This window comes from Calypte anna, chromosome 3, assembly GCF_003957555.1.
Source record: "Calypte anna isolate BGI_N300 chromosome 3, bCalAnn1_v1.p, whole genome shotgun sequence".
NCBI classification, from domain to species: Eukaryota; Metazoa; Chordata; class Aves; order Apodiformes; family Trochilidae; genus Calypte; species Calypte anna.
The window spans coordinates 77827674-77849678 of NC_044246.1; the positions used below are offsets into that span (position 1 = coordinate 77827674).

A 22005-nucleotide genomic window follows, 5' to 3' on the forward strand; every position below is an offset into this window, starting at 1 on the left:
TAATTTTTCATTTGTTTTAATTTGTTCATTCAGCAGTCAGTACAGTGCCTTGGTATGGAAAACTTTTCATAGGAGAGTAGGTAGGAATTAGATCATGCAAATGCCTACCTCTGGGCTCTGGTAACAATTTTAAAATGGCATTACTCTTTTGTTTTCCTAGAATTCTTTCACCTTATATTAGTGTTTGATATCCTCTTGAATAACATACAGAATTGAAATGTAGCTGTATTTAAATGTAGCTGTTACTTAAAAATAAAATAAAATAAAATCTGTTATTTAAAAATAAATAATATTGAAGTAAAAATAACTGAGATGATAATGTGACAACTTTCAACTGAGGAATTCTTAGTTGTTTCATATACTCAAATGTGTTATGTAGATAATTTTTTTGAGTAACCCTGTCATTAAACATTCTCCAAATGAAAGAATAATATAATAGTGCAAAAAAAATAATTAAAGAAGAGCTGATGGATGCTGTTCTTGCTGTTGTCACCTGTGCAGCGTAGTTTTGGTCTGCAAGCAGTTTAGATGGCTGGCTTACTAGTGTTTAGTAAGTACTGAATGTATTGTGTACTATTACTGATAAATCAAACATATTTAGAAGATAAATTACAGCTTGACAATCATGAAAATATAAAATCAGAGATTTGAAGAAATAACTATTAAGATGAAGAACTTTAAACAATGGTTTGTTTTATTACTGTCCCTCTCCAGTTCAACAGAGACGACCTCCTGCTCTCTTTTTCTATGGACTTTAGGCAGAGGGTTTTCCAGGCAGCTGGTTTTCCAGTTATATACATAATCTTTGTGAATTTTCTCCATGGTGTTGGAAGAAGTCTTAATTGTGGAGACCAAAATAACTTAACAACATATAATCAACTACTTTGATCTTTGTGAATACCTATACATAAATTAAAACACCAAAGGTGACTCATTTTAGTCTCCTTTATTTGGATGCATCATTCAGGTGACTTTCAATTATGTTGCCTCAGTGCTTTTACCTAGGCTGTGAATTGTAGAATCACAGAATCCTTGAGGTTGGAAAAGACCTTTAAGATCCCATAGTCGAATTGTAAACTTAACACTGCAAAGCCCACCGTCTTTTTGCTTTCACAGTTTTCAGAAACCGTGTGGTGTTTCAACAGTGTAGTGAAGTTAACTGTATATAGAGTGGATTTAGGTGGATGCACGTGGGGAAAAAAAGTTTGTTCTGCTAATTGCTATTAATGAATAGTCTGTAACCAGACTGGAGCTACGTTTTTATGGGGAAAATGTGATTTGACAGTTCTCTGTCCAAATCTATATTTTTCCCACTTTCTACTCTGATATGTATACTTTAATCAATAAGGCATAGTTTCATGGTTTAGAAAAGTGCTGTTTTCCTTCTTAAAGTACTTGTATCAGGTAGATGAACTTTGAACTCCTTTTGTTTTGTTTTGTTTCCTCTTGAAATGCTGTGCTAGAAACTGGCTGTTCAAGAACTGGTTCAGGAGTAGATTTCATGCATCTATATCAAGGACAATGGCATATGCATGAAATGGAGGGGTAGAGAGTAGAGCAGGTATGACCTGATAAGTTTTGGTATCCAGTTTTAATGTGCTGCCTGTCAGAGTCCCAGCTGACAGAGATGGAGTTGTGCAAAACCAAAATTTTACAACTGGTTATTTTTTGTTTTTTTTTCTTTGGTCACTTCTCAGGCAGAAAACTGTATTTGTTTGACAGATCGGATGGGGCTTTGAGCAATCTGGTCTAGTGGAAGGAGTCTCTGCCCATGCAGGGGGATTGGAACTGGATCATCTTAAAGGTCCTCCCCAGCCCAAAGCATTCTGTGATTCTATGATTCTTTAGAAGTCATTGTCCCATGAATAATTACTGCACTCCGGTGCTTTCACCTGAAGGCTTCCTAGACTTCTACAAAGCCTCAGGTATTTTTCTTAAGCATCCATTTTTCTGATGTTGCCTGAATTTGATCAGTACCGTGTCCTTAAGGAGAATTTTTTAATCTTGTGATGCTCCCCTGTAAAAAAAAAAATTTAATAAAGCATGAAGAATATATAAGAATGAAAAAGGCCATGTCATTGGGCAAAGCAGAAGCCTCTGGATGCTAACTGGGGAGCTCAGTTTCTAACTTTTGGCAGTAATTTAAGGTTTTGTATGTTGTGCAACATGGTTGTGTCCTAAGCCATGGCTGTGCTACTCAGGATGTAAAAGAAAGACTTGTTTTTAGTGGTTGTGTGACATCACTTAAATACCAATTTGAACTAAAATTTTAAAAGTAAATGATAGGTTTGTGAAGAAATGAAGGCCTGGTTTTATCCAGAAATAAACTCAGCTGTTTAGCAACTGTGCTCATGGTGGCAGTTGTACACAGAGGTCAGATCTGGCTGAGAAAAATAAAAAAAAAACTGTGGTGCATACTAGATCTTATTTACGGTATACTAAAGTAAAGAAAAAATGGCCAGTATCCAATTGTGAATGAATACAGGTTTTGTTTTACAGGATTTATTGTGTGATGCTGGCAATACGTGATGAAGATGATGCTATTTTGTAGAGTTCATGGGATGTGGCTAAAGGTTTGGACTATAGAGAAGTGAATGTTACACTCGAGGTTTCAGAACATAAGCTTTCTATGTGTAGTTAAAAGAAGTTAATATGCTCTGTTCACGAGGGGAAAGTAAACCACAAGCTTTCCTGTATTGAATAGAATGGTTTAAATAGCATGAATTGCATGAGTAGAATGCACTAGAAACATTTGTTAAAATCTTTGAGTTTCTTACATTCTGGACTGCATTTGAGAAAAAACCCAAGCTGATTTGCTTGAGTAAATTTTATGACGAAGTCAGACATCAACACTAAATTAAGTACCTGATAACTAGGGCTTTTTTCAAAGTCTCTTCAGAATGCTATTTCTTTTGAAAAATACTTGACTTTTCATTGTGAGTCTTTGCTTTAGAATAATTTTTTATCTTCTATTATTTCACACTAAAGTTAACAACAAATTGTCGAATTCCTTGAGAAGTAAGATGCTGAGACCAGCAGCATTCTCAAAGTGGTCACATCAAGCCTTTTCCTTCTCTTCAAACTTTTCTATTGAAGACTGTGGGTCTTGTGCAGTGTGTCCTGAGAGATTCTCAGTAGGACAAGTGTCCTTTTCTACTCATGGATGTGCAGCTTTCTGGTGGGCCATTGACTCGTTTTCCTTGCTGCCACTAATGGCAAAGGGTTCTGCAGCCTTCCACGGTTGTGAGAAATTTTGTAGCTCCTTTTTCCTTCAGATGTGGCAAAAGAAAAATGTGGGACATGTTTTCTAGCTTTTGGTTCATACTGAGCAGCAAGTTAGACCTAGGTGATATGAGATACTTGTTACAAATTTTGGAATCACTAAAACATGTCAATTTAGTATGTGAGTAAGTTTTGGAGGAGAGTAAGAAACTGCTTGGACAAGTGATCCTTTCAAGCTGTGTGGACTCCCTATCCTTATTAGGGTAAGGACTGTAAAGGAGGCTTAAAAAAGAAAGAAGAAAACCCCAAATTCTGTGTATTTAAAATGGCACCGTTAGCCATTCAGAGTGTGCCAGTCCTGGCAGCTTTCCTGGTTAGTTCAATGAACATTGCATGCAATCAAATTCTCCTTTTAATGTGGAGCTCATTTAGCTGCATAACTTGAGGAGCCTCAGGTTTGAATGTCCTGGCCTTTGCATCTGTTTCACTTGTACATCATAAATTCTTCTGAAACAATTTTCATAGTATTTTTAAAGAGAGTAAGGTTGGTGTTCCTTAAGAAGCATAATTATAATTTTATAGTATCAGAGGTCAGTCTCTTAAAAGCATCTAATATGATAAATGAATTGTGAACAGATGTATTTGTAGGTTATTTAAAAGCTCTATTCCCAGCCACATGAAAAGAGTGAGCATGTTCATTTGCCTTGGTTGACAAGAGACTGGATTTCTGCTCACGTGCCCTTTAAAAGAACTCAAGTATTTGCACACCAGATCAGGTACAGACAAGTATCCATCAGCCATATGACCTCCTGCATGCACATGTATGTATGTGTGTCTGCACATGTTATATGTATACACATGTATACCCCCTTCTAGTATAGTCTTAGCTCTGAACCTGTCTTGTACTTCTGTTTTGTTTGTGAGATAGACTCCTTTTTTAGTTCACAATTTAGGGAAACTGAGGAAAAAGCTTCAGGGGGAGCAGACTGTGAAGCCCCCCAAAAATGGATCAGCTCCTGAATATTCTTCATAGTCAAGGCTGCCCTCTGTAAGCAAAATGTCACAGATTGGAAAAAGGCTGGAAGAGTCTTGTCCTGACAGGCTGACTCTGGCCTGCAGGTTGGCTCCTTCTACACTGAATAATATGAATAAACATAGTAAATTAAAGTAGGCATAGTGAATCCTGACAGTTTACAAAATTTGTATACAAAAGGTTTTTTGTTTAATTTTTTTTTTTTTTTTTTTTACAGGAAATACTGGATTGATCCCACAATGGAGGACGGGAAGCCCGTTTGGGCTCCACACCCAACTGATGGATTTCAAATGGGTATGATTGTGGATATTGGCACTGACAACTTAACCATTGAACCTTTGAATCAGAAAGGCAAGGTAAGTGTCCCACAAAGAAAGGAACAGAGAATAGTCTTATAAAACCCATTTCACCTGTAGGCAGGATCTTTGCCAATATCTACAGTTCTACAAAAGCCTGAAGGAGTGGAAAAGTTTTCTGTTCAAAGTTTGATCAATAATCTTTGTTTAGCTTTAGTTCAAACTGCAAATGAAACATCCTACTGATAGGAAGCACATGCCTTCTGTCAGTTGTGTGTTGCATAGGTGCTCATGAAAGAGAATCATTCAGTCTTTGTAGACATTTTATTCAGTGCTGTATACTTATTTTTTCTAATTTAGAGACTGGTCAAGAGTCTGCTGGTGGGATTAGCTTCTGTCTTTCCCCTTAAACACACAGAGGTGTCCTAAGTTCTGGTTTACTTCAGTGTTTAGCTGATGAAGATTGCAACATGGACTCTCTTACCTCAAATACCTTGAGAAGTATCCTGGTTTTTACTAACTGGGATAAGATCAGACACTCTTTTAGAAATTGTAGGTTTTGTCTTAGTGAATGTGTGATGTGTGCCCTTTCTAACAGATTTGTCCTTTCTGTATCTTCTTGTGTGGAAAAGGCAACATGGAACTTCTTTTTTCATGTCAACAGTAGTAAGGAATACCTTGTTACAGGCCAAAAGGTTATGCAGCAGTTCTTCCTCTGGGAAGGAATGTCTTGTTTTTCTACATCGTGGAGAGGAAATTTGCTTTCCTTAGAAATATGAAGAAAAGTTTTAAGTCTTGATTTTTGTGTGTGAGAGATAAAGTCTTTAGGTTTAGTAGTAGTGAAATGCATTCTTCAGTTCAGAAAGTGAAAAATTATTCAGATGAGAATACTAAATATTCCAAAGCTATGGTTAAGTAATTTTTAATTGACTGAAATTATTTTTACCCCCACTGCTATTTTTTTTAATATCCCCAAATGGTTCTGATGTGATAAAGACCAAAAGTCTGTATACTGAAACAGAAAGGGGCAATAAGGACATTCCTGAGTCACTCTATAGTTCTAACTCCTTTCAGGGAACATGTTGTGATCCTGAAAATACAGATATTTTGCTTCCTGTTTCACAGTGGACAGTCTCTGTTATCTAGGAGCTTGATATCCTCCTATTTTTGGTTTTTTTGTTTGTTTATTTGTTTTTTTAATTAAGCATGTCAATTGAAGGCCTGATGTTCACTCATTTAAGGGCATGAGCACTTCACAGTTAGATGCTTAAATATCATAGAGCTTATGGTCCTATATTTCTAATTATCAAACTTCCTTGTAATAATGGAGGTGGAGTTAAACATTGTCTTGATTACCTTCCAAGGCTTTTTCAAGGTATCTTTGATTTCTTTTTAAAAAGAAATGTTTCTCATTGCTTTTTGTCTTTTTTAGAAGACTCTTTTTGCGTGCACTTTGACCATCAATTTGAAGTAATCCGCATCAATATCCATTATTACCCAGACTTTGTTTACTCAAAATAATAGTTCAAAAGTGCTCTTAAGTAAGAAGGAGTGATCCAGAAGCTCCAGAGTTGCCTATGATAATTACAGGGAGGAGAGGAGTAACCTGATCTTGTAAACATATCCAGGCAGTGTACCATATTATTATTATTTAATCTGGGTCATTAGCATGTCATATATATTCTCTGTAGACGCTGGTAGTTTACCAGAGATCACAGGCTAAAAAGGAAGTGTGTATGCATGTGTGGGATTATTGCCTTTTATATCACTTAATGGTTGATGGAAATACATTGTTAATAACTGCAATAAATGCTGCAAGGCAGAGGTTTTATGATTTCTTAATATTTTCCCTCCCTCCCCCACCCATCGCTAGCCCTGGTGTTGCAGACTGGCACCCTCTCAGCTCTGCCCACTGAGCTGTGCGTGACACAAAAAACGAGGTCAGCAAATGGATCCAACTAAAAAGTGAAGAAGTGGAAAGTTTTCAGGACAGCAGGAAGCAGTGGCAGGAGGATGGAGGACCTGAGGCCAGTGTAGCGATGGATTGCTGTGTATTACGAAACCAACTTAGTCCAGACAGGGTGAAGGTAGTTGGCCAACACACCGATTTACTTAAAAACCAGCAATAGCAGTTTTGAGTACCACAGGCCATACATAGTTATCAAAAGCATTTACATTTCTGTGCAGGGGCTGGGTGTCTAAAGAGAGGTGGGGATCTGAGTCACCCAGCCTGTGCTATACAAAGAAGTGTAATCCAAGCTCCAGGAGAGTGCTATCAGAACAGAGGATGCATGTGTTACATGATGGGAGCTACTCTAGGAAAAGTAGATCATCAGCTTGCAAGGCTGATAAATGCCATGACTGGAAAGAAAGCAGAGAAATTGGAGAGGAGGTTGCTAATGATCGTGGCCCTCCTAGGGCTGGAGTGCTGCCCTGAGAATGGGCTCTGAGCTGGAGCAGTGTCCCACCAGCAGGCGTGTGCTGGTGTACAAAGAAGAAGGAAGGTAGAAAGGCAGATAGCTGTTAAACTTGACTAGGATTGCATTTACACTTCTACTTGGAACATACTTTTCTGGACTCTCTGGGAATCCTAACCACATAGTGCATGTATTTCATTGTATTGTTTGATGCTATAATAGGGAAAAGGGAGATAAGAGTGAAATTCCCAAATGGGGAATTAACTCCTGTCCTGGAGGTAACAAATTTTAAGTAAAATGATTAGGAAGAGATGCCTTGCTGTAACTTGATCTGACATGCCCAGGACCCTTATGGCACTGGGAGGAGCTGGGAGGTTGCTGAGTGCTGCAGACATCTGCTGACACCCCTTCTGCTGTCAACTGAGAGGGACCTTATGGCTCTGTGCCAGTTCTGAAGACTCACGAAAGGCTTTATGAGGCACCAGCTCTGGTATGATGGAAATAACCAGGAAGATATTTTCCTGGGCTAAGTGTAAATGAATTCATGTACTTTGAAAGTAACGACTAGAACATCCAAAGGTCAGCGTTTCAAGATAAGGATTTTATTATTTTTTTAAAAATTAGATAGTACAGCTTGCTTGTGGAAATGAGGTGTATTGTCTGCCTTACACACTGTACTGCTTTAGGTTGATTTGTGAAATACAACTGAGGGGAGGGATGTCTCCTGCCTGTATGTGGAAGGTATAAAGGAAGGCATGGTTACATGGATTAGATTACATGGTAGAAAGAAGATCCTGCTTGAATGGAAAGATATCTTTTTTCACTCATCTAGTTTCTGGGAGAATAGTTAAGATTACCATTGGATTGCAAGGGCTGCTTCATTAAGAAGAGGAGGAAAAAACCTTACAAAACCCCCTAAACGCTCTGTTTTGCCTTGTGACCACTTTAGGGTCTGATAAGCTTAATACCCTCTCCATTTTAAGCTGTGCCTTATGCAAAAGTCTTCTATGGAATGAATGCCTGAAGTGTTTTCTTCCTACAATAAATGTTTAAAGAACTAATAGCAGAGCAACATATTGAAGAATTACTTTGGATATTTTTTAATTGATAGACTTGGGATACTTTGCCTGTTTTCTAACTTAATATATTAGAATTTAATAGTAATTGGCAGTACTCAGAGCTCTGCACATCCCAGTAGCATACTTGCCTACATAACAAGTAATTAACTGCCTTACATAAAGCAGTGGTCCAACAATGACATTTGGGAGTGAAACTCTTTGTGACATACTTAGAATTAGGTTTCATGTTTTGATCTAAGTAAGTCTAGCAGAAAAGCATCAGCTTTCAGATAAGTTGTCATATTGTTTATTTGATTTACTTCCTCTGAGATATTCTAGAAATCAATTCAGAATTCCTCCTGAGTGAAAAAAAAGAACAAGGCCATAATACAGCATGAATTATCATTATTTTTTTCACTGAAATTTACCTGGGGTCAGAAGGCTGAGTGGTGACGACACTGAAAAAGCTCTTCCTCCTCTGAGATGGGAATATCTGGCTTGAGCTCTGTGGAACATAAAAGTGTCAGAGACTGGCTAACAGTTGTGCAGAATAGTTGGGTATTGTGTTCATTCTCTCCTGTGGAAAAAAAAAAAAGTCTCGTAGTGGATAAACTTTGGTTACAGCAGACAAGAACAAGAAATGAAGTTAGATTTTTTTGAAGCCAGACACGCTCTTTTTAAATTTTCCACTCTTTCATGCACAGTGAACTGATTATATGGAAGCTGTTGTGTACAAATATATCTTTATCCAATGAAATATACCTTTATTGTTGGCAAAATTGCAGAGAAAATTCTTTGTATAGTATGTCCTAACTGTAATACCGTGAGAGAGAGGAAAGGGCAGGGAGAGGGAATCCATGCCTTGCTAGAACTCTGAATAGCAGCTGACAACTTTCTGAGGCAGGTAAAGGTGCTCAAGTCCTCCATGTCTCCTCCAACCTCTGATTAAGGGTATTTCTGAGGAAGAATGGACATTCAGACATTCCAGTGTCATTGAGGAGCTCTATTTCCCTTAGGAGAGCTTCTTGTGCATAGTTTTCTGCATTGGATCCTGATAAGGGTATGCCAAAATATAATTTATTATGACTGCAAATTGCATACTTTACGATAACTTTCTAGGGAAGCGATATCACAGACTTGCTGCTTTCTGACTGGCACCAGTTGGTTCTGTTCCAAAATATTTTTAACCCTTCTCACTTCAAAGAGAGTTGGAATTTGTGGCTGTTCATGATGCTGTAAGCTACTGTGTCCATTTCACCATGGCAAAGCTATGAGCAAGTCACTGTATTCACCTAAAATTCCACGTGAGCTGTTTCTTGTGGGACTGTCTTCCTGAGTGCAATGTTAAACAAGCAAACACATTTGTTTACTGAGGTCATTCTTTAGATCCAGTTGGTTGCCTTTTCAAATATTAGACTAGACTTCTTGTCTCCACTTCCAGGGGGAAAAGGAGCCTGTGCCTGCAGCACCATGGCTGCTGTCATGTTTAAGTGGCACAACGGGGGTTTTGTTCATTCATAGGTAGCTCTAACAAGCTTTTACTACAGTAAACAAACAAAAAATATAATTAAAAGTGTGCCTCTTACAATAGATTTTTTTGTGCAGATGCTCTGAAGCATGTGTGATAGGATGATTTTCCTTCCTTTTTACAGCAATATAAATTATGATTTCTAGAGAATAAGGCAGAAACAAAGTTGCTTTTGTTACAAAATTTTGGAGTTGGACATGAACACTTGATAAATAGCTGTTTTGTATTGAATAGGGTTGAAGGAAGGTCTTGTTTTGCTTTAATATTGATTTATTAAAGAAGAGAAACAAGCAACAACTGAAGTTACAGTATTTGAGGATACAGAGGATACTAACAGTTATATTTTAAGTAGGCATGTGTTAAAACAGCATATAATAACGACAGCACAATCCTTTGACTGAACTAATAGTTTTTTATTCATAGTGCTTCTTTATAAAACTGAGGAAGCTGTCCTTTTCAATGCTGTTTCCTTTGTAGAACTTGTTTTAATCTTTATTATTTTATATTATGCAGTATTACAATTACAGTGCATTCATTTCATCTTCTCAAGCGTCTTTGAACTATATTTCTATTTTTATGGAATTCTGATAATGTTTATATATTTCATCTTCAAGACTTTCCAGGCTGCTATCAATCAAGTCTTCCCTGCAGAAGAAGACAGCAAAAAGGATGTGGAAGATAATTGTAAGTTATGAATTATAAATTCATAAATTATGAATTATGAATTTATGCATAAATTATGAATTGTGCATTTAGAAAAAAATATTTTGCATAGAAGAGAATGTTTCTTCCCTGTAGTTTGTTTTGCTTTTTTTTTTTTTTCTTTTCACTTGTGTTTATTTATAACCTCTGCTAGTCCTTTAAACTTAGTAAAGTGAGCTCATTTTAAATTGGTTTTTAGTTTTTGGTTGAGCATTTCAGAGGAACTCATAGTTACATTATTCGCACATGCAACTGTTACTTGATATCAGATACATATCATCTGTCAACTAACTCAGGATCAACTGCATTCAGCATTGTGGGGGTTGACTGTATCTTTTATAGTGCAGCAAAAGAGTAAGTTGCTTTATCAGCAGCTGTGTTGTACAACATTTTCCTGCACACAACCCATTTCTCAGATAGCATTCCTGTGGAAGTACAGGTAACTGAAAAGAAATTTAAAGATAACATTCCTGAAACTAGAGATGGGAATCTGGGCCCACTGGGGCCACTGGAAATGGAAATAACAGTGAATTGGATACAAGAGTGCTGCTGGAGAAGGAGTTCTGAGGTGAACCTGTGTAGCAGTCTTCACTGTTGATCTGCGGGGCTTTTATTTTGTTAAATACTTCAGTTAGATGTGTGGAAGCAAATGCAGTACTCAAATCTGGGAAGAGAGTAGCAAGAAGGGAGAGTAAGTGCTGGGAAGTGCTTTTACAGAACTGTTGAACAAATAACTTCATTGCTGTTGCTCCATGTCAGCAAATCACACAGACTCTCCTGTCCTGAAAACCTGATGAAGCCAATTCTTTCACATGTTTCCCATGGTGTTTGATCTTGGGAAAATACTGCTAACTTTGTAAGTGGTGGGCAGAAGTGTCTTCTATTGTTCTTCATTCAAAATGGAAGCTAAGGCTTTGAAAATTGTTTAGGTGATTTAACTGCAATTCCTGTTTTGAAATAGAAGTTAGTATTTATATCCAGTGACAGGAAATACAGCTGTTTCAGCTTCTCTGCAAGGAGCAAGAAGATGAGACCTGAGGCTTGTGATCTGACTTAAGTGGCACAGTGTTGTTACAGGTGGAAGCAAACTGGCAGCCTGGTTTCCAGTTGCTTGTATTTTTGCAAACATTATGTGGACTGAAACCTTTCAAGGATGGTATCTATATTTTTTGTACATGATGGTGGGTTAGGGAAATGCATTTAATCTGTGCAGCTCTCACAGTGATTTTGCAGAGCACCTTCTGGTAATTCTGTGTCCTAATCAAGGAAATGAAATTTCGAATGAGATTATGTAAATAATTTGAAATTTCAGCAAAATACTATTCAGTTAATTTACAACAGTGTTCCTGTAAGAGAAAATATCTTCTTTGTCTTGCTGAGTGAAACATAAAACTTAAAAATGCTTTGCCCAGTAATCCTTTCTGTGTCAAATGTTGTTTTCAGACTTTTAAAATGAATTCTAACTTTTTGTTCATTAGTTCAGCTTTTTCTCCAGGATGCATGAAACCCAAGTTCAATTTCTTGCTCTCTCAGAAAGCACTTCTGCTGAGCATTGTTTACCTTTAAGAAGGAATTTTTAAAAACACTGAGTGCATTCTGTCTCTCCTTGTTATACTGTTCTGAAAAATCCTGAGAAACTAGTTGATCATTAAACTTACCATTCCAACCTATGCTTCAGTGATTAACTCCCTTCTTGGAAGTAATTTGGTGAAGTATTGTGGTTTTTTTGCACCCTTAGTCGTCTGTATCCCAAATGCACTAGCTGCAAGAGACACCTTTTTGAAAATCTAGCCCTTCCTCAAATGTGAATTGTCAGGAAATATTGCAAGCAGTGCAGAGACAAAGCATTTGTTTTGGTTTGCTTTAGGGTTTTTTTGTGATTATTACTTCTTTTCTGCTCCCCCCTAGCCCTACTCAGTTTTTGGGAGGTGTCACCATATGCAGAGTTTTTATTTTCTTATGGCCAAGAAAAAGGTTTTTTAAATTATTTTTTGGGTCAAGAAATTTAAAATAATTAAGGGGTGTACAGGGTATCAGGTAAGAATCTTAAAAAAATAGTTCTACACATGCAGAGCCTTGCAATTACATGATAAAGTTACTTTCCACACAAACCCCACTTCATTGTGTGCAGAGGGGAGCCAGTGTGAGTAAATTTGACATTGAATTTTCCTACCTTTTAGTGCCTCATTTCACTTCTGTGAACTTTTTGTGTGTGTATAAGTAAATATATGTATTTTTAAGTGCACATACATACACTGGCTATGACAAGCCACATGAATATTCGAAATCCTTTCTGCAGTGACTTCCATTGCCTCTAGATATGGATGCCTCTCTAAAGGGATTTATTTATTTGTTCTGCATTATGAGCCTTAGTTTGCATGTCTTGAGTCAAGGTGGTGACATTCCCTGAGGGAGCAAGCTCCCAATATGCACCAAGTCTGCAGGTATAACTGCTTTAACAGGGACTTGCAAAGAGAGTACAGGGCTTGCAATGAAATCTCTGATCCTTTGTTGTTTAGATAACTATTAAATTTTTATTAGGATGTTTCCTTTAAAAAATACTGTAAACCCTGAGCAGTTCTTACGGTCAAGGGAAAGGCTTATTTCTTTAAGTGCCTGTAGGCAATTACTGTGTAGTAGTTTCTCAACTCAATACTGAGAGTCCGAATGACTTAAAAAATTAGCAGACTTCAGAAGTTACACCCTGCCCCCCTCAAGGCATACACAAGGGGAGAAGGAAATTTTAGTTTTCATGAGAGCAAGCAGAAGCTTCTGTTTCTGGTGCATTTCCTTGTAATGTCTGTTTCTTTTGGGATGATCGTCTTAAAAAAGGTGAAGGCAGAAAGAAGGCAGTGGAGGCAGAGCTGCAATTTGTGGCCCCAGTGCCACATTCTCCGTCCCCTGGAGGAAGCCGGTGGGCAGGTCCCTTATGGCTGGGGAGGGCAGGAGGAGAAGTCCTGCTGTGTGACACGAGGAACCCACGCGTGGTCACGGAAAGCACCCGTGACCTTGGGTGAGGGGGTGAGGTAATAAGGTCTGTTGGGGTGACAGGGGGCAGATGTCATGGTCAGGGCAGCCCTGCTGTGAAAATGTCACACAGGCTTGATTTCAAGGCTGTTGTGGTCCAAAGGGAGTTTCTGCTTGGGGTAAAGCTTAAGTGTGCCTTGTGTGTCCCTGCTTACACAGGGCTTTTTGTGGAGGAAGATGGTTTCTGCTAAACAACCCAGAAGTTCAAAGGTCCTTTGAGAAGCTTGAATGACTCCTGCAGCTCGAAGCAAAGCTATATTTAGTTGTGTAAGGGAAGGAAGGGCTGTTGTTCAGCAAAATTATGCAAGCCAGAAGCAGGCTACTGAACCTACCTCTGCTTCAGGCCAGTCTGGTGTGGGTGGTAGGAAGCAGAGCCCCTTCTCCATCCACTGCAGAAGGAAGGCAATAAGGTTGAAAATGAAAATGCAGATGCTCTTAAGAAGCTCTCATTATCCTCTCCCAGTATCTTTTGGTTCAGCAGAAGGAGAATTGAAGGAGATGTTAAGAGCTGCTTACTGAGCTTCAGGTGTCCTTGCAGGGCGAGGTGGCTGAGCACATTGACTTCAGGTCATAAAAGCTGGCAGCCCTCTTGCACAATCCTGTAAATAAGTTGGAATACTCCTTTTTTCTCTGATGGAGCCCTTGAGAAAGGTCATCAGTCCAACTTGAGACACAACTTCATTGGTTCATAGATGTGGCCCTCATGAGGTGTGGGGTAGCAGTTACTATTACAGGCTCAGCACTTACTCTTGTCAACAGTAGTCAGGTGTAAACAACTCTTTAAGTGATGCTAACACTATAAGGTTTACCTGTTTGGTAATCAGTCAGTCGTAAGTGGACAAAATAGTGTTGTGCACTTGAATTTTGAGCAGCAAGAAAAAGAGGATTAAACATATTTGAAAATGGAGACTGTGTGAAGTGCCCTCAGTTGGTTTAGGGATAATGTTTTTAATATTTTTACAATGGGCACTAGAAATGACATCTGTAACTAAGGCTGCTAACACTTTCCAGTGCTTTAAAGCTGAAAACAAGGACCAGCTTTGCCATTATGTGAACCTGTACAGTCTGAAGCTTTCTCTGGGTGCCTGCTGGCTGCCTTGAGCCACTGCCTGGTAATATTTAATCAGAATTTGTTCAGTTATTTTATATTAACAAGCTAAGGAGAAAAAAAAGCTAGGTTTTCTTGCATCCACATTTTTTTGCCCTCCAGCAGTTTCTTTGAGGAAGCCTAATAGCAAAAAATAAATCAAAATTGAAACATGACAGGTTGTGTTGGTGCTTGGTGTTGCAGTGATTTCCTCATCGAATCAGTGAATATAAATATCTAAAAATCACCACAAGCCAGCAGTTACTTTAAACATCAGTCAGGTGGTGTTACCCCAGGGACACTGTGGCTGAGATTGGAGAGGGGAGCTGAAAGGAGGGAACCAGTTGGTGTTAGGGATTTTGATAGGCATCTGTTCCTGTGCTTACAGGCTTGGCGTGGAGGGAAATGCACAGTGTTTGTATGGAAGGGTGGTAAAAGGGAGCTTACATGGAACAGGGCAGGCTTCTGGAGTCTGACTTTTTGTTCAGCAACCTTCCATAACTCCAGTTGTACAGTGAAGAGCAGGTCTGTGATTTTTACAGCCCACAATTGAGTCAGCAGTTCTGCCTCAATCAAGACAGTGTAAAGAAATGATTGATAGGGTTAAACTGTAACCAAAGAGAGGGGAAATAAATCTTTTTGTTATCCTACGATTTAGGTTTTCAGCTGTATATGAGAATATACATTTTAATGGTATATGATCATCTTTTACTTTCAGGTTCCCTTATGTATTTAAATGAAGCTACTCTCCTCCACAATATCAAAGTTCGGTACAGTAAGGACAGAATTTACGTAAGTATACCATGTCACAACAACCACTTTCCTGGTAGATGTCCTTTCAAGCAATCAACAAAGTGAGTGTTTCCAGTTACATTTTTTCCTGTAATAGTAAACAAAAGTGGTAACACTGGAAGCTTAGGAAGTTTTAGACCTTTTTTTTTTTTTTCTTTTTTTTTTTTAACATTCTACCTTGTTTGAGATTTGAATCACATTAATCAGAGTAATTTTAGCTAATTTTTACCAAGCAGAGCAATAGATTTTTCTTTATGTGACTGGCTCTCCATGTGCAAGCATATCAACAGCGTTGTATCACAAAGGTCTGTTCCTACAGGTAACTTACTTTGCCAGCAGAGTAGCTGTTAACAAAGATGGTTTTCTTTCTTCATTATTTTTGAACGAAGCAAACAGGTGCCGTCTTTGACACCTCCTAGCTCAGATGTCCATCTTAATCTTTTATATTGCTATCAAATTGCCTAATTGTACTTAATGAATTCTGGCTAAATTACATTTTGTCCTTGCCATCTGCCCAGACACTGACAGCTGTGAAACAGAAGAAAGATAAGAGTTTTCTTTCCTATTTTTTTTTCCTAATTGGAAGCTGACTAGTGATAACACAAAACAGTTCTACATACTTTTAAAGTGTCTGTGTTAAAATAATCAATTTATGTATTAGCATATGGTTCTAAAATGAATGGAGTTAAACCCTTGTACAGAAATGTAAAAAGCAAGTATAGTTGTTTTTCTTTGTTACAGTTAATTTTACATGACCAAGATAGAGCACCAGCTTTAAAATAAATTTTAAAAAATAGTATTTTAAATTCTGTTCTGGAAAAATAATAATTAAACCCACAAACTATAAAGCCCTCAAGGAAGTGGAATTGGAAATTTGAAATGGTCATGAGGAAGGATAATATTTAGGTTCATTCAGTCATTCTTCATTGTAAACAAATACTACTAATAGGTTGTCCTGAGCAAGTGTGTTTTCTGGATAAAAAAAAAAAAAGAAAAAGTTCAGTTTATATTTTAACTTCCTTTCCCCTTAAGATAGTTTTAATTAAAATATTTTTTTGCTTTTTAAAATGCTGTTGAACAGTATTTGTCTTGTTACTAAAAGGAAAACTAATACTTGTTACTAAAAGGAAAACTAATATCAGTACTTGCAGTTCTTGAAGAAATGTTTTCCTTCGGTGAAACAAGTACTGAAAATAGAAACATACAAGAAAATTCATATACTGTGTGTGATCCAGCATATACCAATATATGGTGTCCAAATTTCAGTTGCCTAGGGATATGCTGAGTAACAACAAAACAAGTAAGTTATTCAAGCTGAAGGTTTATATGATTTTCTTCAGAGCTGTTCCTGCAAATATATATATTTTTTCCTGTGATTCAGACATATTTCTTGTATGTAATCTGGCCATTATAAACAAGCTATGGAAGTTTTTTTCATAGTCTCCAGTCTTCCTTACCCTATGGAAAGGTAAAAAGCTGCCTTGGTTTGAGATTCTGCTCAAATTCCTTCTCTGTGAGAGAACATTTGCATTCTGTATTCCTCCCTGTGGAAGCAGCCATAGCTAATTCCTCTCGGCTGAATGCTTTTATTGCCTGGCTTGAGCCTGTTCCCAGGCAGGATCCTGTCAGTCCTTCCTGCTGAGTTTCTTCTATTAGATAGTGAAAAATTATCCCCCTCACTGGAGGAAAGTGCATTATGTTAGGTTATTCACTTTTGAGGAGGAGACTGTGGTGTCTTACCCTTGATCCCGTAACTAGGACAATAGGAAATAATTTAAAAGGAGATTGGGAGAAAGGTCAAATTTAGGACGTACTCTGCAGCTCAGTGCTAAGGAAATTCTCCTGAGAAGTGCTTTTTAATAAAAGTCCTGAGAAGATAATTAGAAAAACTCTAAAAATTTATATCTTTAATCTGCATTAGCTGGAGAGAACTGTAAATGTGTTTGTTATATTTGGACTATATTCTTCAATAGGAATATTAAAATTGCTGTCATCCACTTAGTTGCTTAACATCTAATAGTTTTCTGTTAATTGTTTTCTTCACAGACCTATGTAGCCAACATTCTTATTGCAGTGAATCCATATTTTGATATCCCTAAGTTTTATTCATCAGAAACTATTAAAATGTACCAGGGTAGATCACTTGGAACGTTGCCACCACATGTTTTTGCTATTGGTATGTATTGAGGTTGTCTGTTATAAAACAAGAATTGAATACTTTGCTGTTATCTATGAATTGCCATCCTTAGCAGTGATTAATTTACTTTGACATGTTAAAAACACAGATTGCTAAAATTGCAAAACTTTAATCCTTGAAATGCAGTTAGAGTAACAACAAGCCTGGCAATTTTGTTACATTATTCTGCACTTCCACGGTTTCATGTCTAAGCAGTTTAAATATAACTTACAACCACAAAAAAAAAAAAAAAAAAAAAAAAAAAAAAAAAAAAAAAAAAAGAAAAAAAAAAGAAAAAAAAAAAAAAGAAATTCAGATTTTGCAAGTGAAGACTGACATAATTATCATTGGCACTGTCTTTCAGTGTAATGATTTTCTTAGCCTTTTATAATATTGCCAGAGCATATGCACTGTTTCTTTTTACATGCTTGTGTTATAGGCAGGAAGTGCATTTACATATTAATAGGATAAACCTGATTTCAGTCACTTAAAAAAAAAATAAATTGGAAACTATAAATCAACATTTTACTTGGTAAAAGCTACTATGTTGAATTCTGTTTTTATAATCAGAAGTATAAATAGCTGTTTTTATTACCTGTTGCATAAAAAGAAACTTGCTTTTTTCCAAGTTTCCTTGTGTCAGATACTACTTGTTAGGCAGTACAACTGAAAGTTTCCCTTAAAAAAAAACACTAAAGTCAGATGGGTTACTATTTTGTAAATACAGTTAATTCAAGAGGTTAAGTTCTAGGCAGTTGTTTTGGTTTGTGTTCTGGATAAAGCTGACTAGATCTTTAAAAATAAAGACCTGTTAAGACCTGTAAAGCTGTTACATGTAAAGCTGTTTGAGAGGAGCAACTGTATGTAACTTAAAGAAGAACATACTTCAATAAGTTGTAATGCACTCAAATGTAAAGATTTACCTTTTATTCTGAAAATATTGCATTTTAATTTTTGTATTATAACTTAACTTTATGCTTGCAACTCTCCTAAATACTAATTTTTACGTATTCTTCTTTTTAAGCTGATAAAGCATTCCGGGACATGAAAGTGCTCAAGATGAGTCAGTCCATCATAGTCTCTGGAGAATCAGGAGCTGGCAAGACTGAAAATACTAAATTCGTTTTGAGGTTTGTGCTTCTGGAACAAATTTATTTAGTCAGTCTCTTGTGTCGATGCACTTGGTTGATGTACACACAGAGTGAATTGTGAATTAGTACATTTAAGACACCATTAAATAAGGTATTAATAGAAGAAATTAATAGTGTTAAATGCTGACACAATAACATATGGAAATACCTATATATTCATGGAAACCTTGACTTGGTTGTAGTGACAAAATGTAGTAGTTACAGCTTATGATGCAGTTATTTTGGTATTGCACATCTGCTGTTATGGTAGGTTAAAATGTAACTAGGCATTTTAACTGTATTTTGCAAGACACTGTTCATGTTGCCATAAATGTGCATCTCTGTGTTTTCTCTTTGTTTCTTAAGTTTGCTTAAGCATCCAGTGTTTTTAACTTTTGATTTTGAGATCACTGCAGAGATTCTGTGAAACACTTTACCTTAATTTACTGAATAAGAGTGAATAATAGGATTTTTAAAATTTATTATTCACATATGACCAATACCAAATGAAGAATATTATACTGTGTTGATAGAAGAGGAAGCAGAGCACATGTATATTGCTTTAGTGGTTTTGATCACAATTGCTTTAAACTTCTTTAAATCACTGTGGAACACTGTAACTGTTAAAATCACCTGTAACACAGCTGGCTTGATTATCCAGGAAAGCATAGTGCAGGCAGTGTGAATACTCTTCCTTCCTCACCTTGTCCTTCTTTTCCAGTATAAATCTTTATCTCCCTTTTCTCAGGTATCATGTATTCTCTAGTATATATGTATGGTAGTGTTATTTATTATCTTCCCCATCCCACAAAAAGTTGTCATAGCTGTCTGTCTTTCCTTCATATTGCTCTTCTCTGCCTCTGCAACCTTTAACAGATGGCTGGAAGAATTACTACAAGGTGTATTTAATGATTTTTACAGGGAACATCCTAATTTTGATCCTGTTAAGAGTGAAAAAACAGCAGGCAGTGGGATAACATATCCTGTGGAGGTTATTCTGCTTCTCAGCAAAGGAAGTTCTGATTACACAGCAGGCAAATGTTGCTACTGCTGCTTCTCCTCACCACCCACCTCCAAAGAGTCCATGTAAAAACATAATTGAGTTTAAAAGCAGTATGGTTTTTCCCTTGTGTGATCAGAGAGCAAAAGGTACTAATACATCTCTGTTAGTGCTCCTGATTTTTATTTGGATGGCCCCGTTTTCTGGAACTGTTTCTAACTTGTCCCAGATTTACTTGTGGATTTCCAGAAAGCATGCCCTGTGCATAGGGGAAAAAAAAGCAAAAAACCAAAAAAACACAACCAACCAAACAAAAAAACCCCCCCAAAACTGTCAAACTGCAACTTTAAAGCAAGTATGTTGTGGTTTCATTTTCAAGTTCTTTCTTCAATTGCTAAGTCAGGCACCTGCAGTTTCCTGTATCAACATCTCCATGTGGGATTTTCATTAACACCAGCAGTTGTGAACACAGAAACTGTAAGCGTGGAAACACTGTTTAATTCAGGAAATATATATGAAACCTTATTCATTTACTAAGACTATGAATAAATACAGATTGTACAATAATAATCTCATTAGTTTTGTATAAAAGTGTAATTTCATATGCACGTCTAGAAGAAATTTTGAGTTTGTCTTGAAGTATGGAAAAAAATCTGAAGCCTACTAGAATACTTTTGTTTTAACAAAAATAAGTCAAACTGTATTTATTTTAAACGATAAGGTATTAGGATCTTATAATCAATGTTCTTTCCTAATGGTAAATGGTTAGTAAGTATGGTGCTCAGACACAAAATGAGTCGAGTTGGGTTGGAAGGGACCTTAAAGATCATCTAGTTCCCCTTCTTTTGCCATGGGCAGGGATACATCCCACAAGACCAAGATGCTCAAAGCCCAGTCCAGTCTGGTCTTGCACGTGCTAAATCCTGTGGGATTGATGTAATCTGACATGTGAAAGATACCAGTAATTTCATCTTGCTTTACAGGTATTTGACAGAATCATATGGTACTGGCCAAGATATTGATTACAGAATTGTAGAAGGTATTGGATTTTCTTTATTTGAATTAAAGTTTGCAATTTTTTTTTCTTCCCTCAACTTTGGAATGTCATTAAGAAGTAACTAAATAAAAGTTAGGATGGAGCTATTCTTGGACTTCCCAGGGCATCCTTTATTACTGGTAATTTACCTCAATCCTAAATTCTGAAAACTTTTTTTGTGATTTACTTCATTTTATTTACTGTATAGTATCATATAGTTCTTGATCTTGAAAATGTCTGAGGATGTGTTGGAGTTGAACTTCACACACGTGTGTGTGATTGGATTTTATGCTGTTTGAAATCTGCAAGGGTAAAATTACGTCCTCCTTATTATCTGTTAGTACCAAGAAAGAGTAATCCTTCTCCCTTACCATAAAAGTTACTGATAAATTAGATAAATCAGGCAAGTTCTTCTAAATTATGGTTCTGGGTCATTTTTCTATTACGCCTTTTCTGTCAAAAAGCATGTAATTCAGATTAATACTTTCATTGTAACTATCTTTATAACAGACTCCCAAACAACGTCAGAGAAGACTGTGTTGATTGTTCACTTCTTAACTAATGGAAAATACTGTCAGCATATCTAATAATGCCTCTTGGCAGTTTTATTCTTCTATAGCATATGGTAGATTTACTTCTATGTTACTTAAACCAAAAATTTTTACTTTTTCTTTAAATTTTCTGTTTTCAAATTTGAGCCATTGTATTGTTCAGACGAACTACTGCAGGCTTTAATCTCTTGTTGCTGTAGGTTTGCTTAAACCAATTCCTTAGTGAAATCAACTGCGTGCTAAAGGATCTTGGAAAATGGCCAAGAGTTGGGTAATGCCTGATGCAGTATGCTCTAAAATTAATTGGTACCTCTAGGTATTCATAGAAAAGTTTGAGTTTTTAAGCCTAAATCTGCATCTGATGCATGGCTTTTAAAGATTTTTTAGGCACAATTTTGATGAGTGAACTTACTGCATATATATTACTAGAAGAACATTTAACCTGTGTGAAAGACTTCTTGCAATCTGTTTTTATTTGTAATCTTTTCGTCAGCACTGTTGATATGGAAAATACCTGAATAATTATCAGAGATCTCTTAAGAAGACATTTTTGAAAGTCAGATTTGCATTTAATAAGCTTTAAGTATTAAGTAAGAATCTAGCAAAAACTAAAAACAGTGTTGATGTGGTCATACGAAGTGATGCATTAGCATCTATAATTTACCCAACCGTTATAGTTATTCCTTAATTCTTTAATATTCTTAGGAGCAGATTTGTAGATGGTTGTCAGTGGAGTTCTTTCTCAGTTTCCGCTCACTTTTTCTAATGCATATTTTTTTAGATAAAAGACTTAAAAAATCTTGTAGCTCTTTTCAGTGGTTTATTGTTAGTGCAGTTCCATAAATCAATTTTCTTTGATCTTCAGAGCTACTCAGTGCAGTCTTTCAGAGGTCTCATCTTTTATAACTACTAAGTTATAAAACTGCTTGAACTGTGCATGATGTGTATAT

The 22005-nt window shown here is 36.7% G+C and overlaps 1 protein-coding gene across 1 annotated transcript in view; it reads left to right on the plus strand.

Annotated features, from left to right (window-relative positions):
• MYO6 (myosin VI) overlaps positions 1-22005 on the plus strand; it is a 109014-nt gene that overhangs the window by 26202 nt on the left and 60807 nt on the right. The window contains exons 2-7 of the mRNA XM_030447088.1: positions 4473-4611; positions 10169-10238; positions 15089-15162; positions 17209-17338; positions 18363-18468; positions 20452-20507. Of these exons, the coding sequence (XP_030302948.1) occupies positions 4495-4611; positions 10169-10238; positions 15089-15162; positions 17209-17338; positions 18363-18468; positions 20452-20507 (553 nt within the window). The 5' untranslated portion in view covers positions 4473-4494. The remainder of the gene's footprint in view (positions 1-4472; positions 4612-10168; positions 10239-15088; positions 15163-17208; positions 17339-18362; positions 18469-20451; positions 20508-22005) is intronic.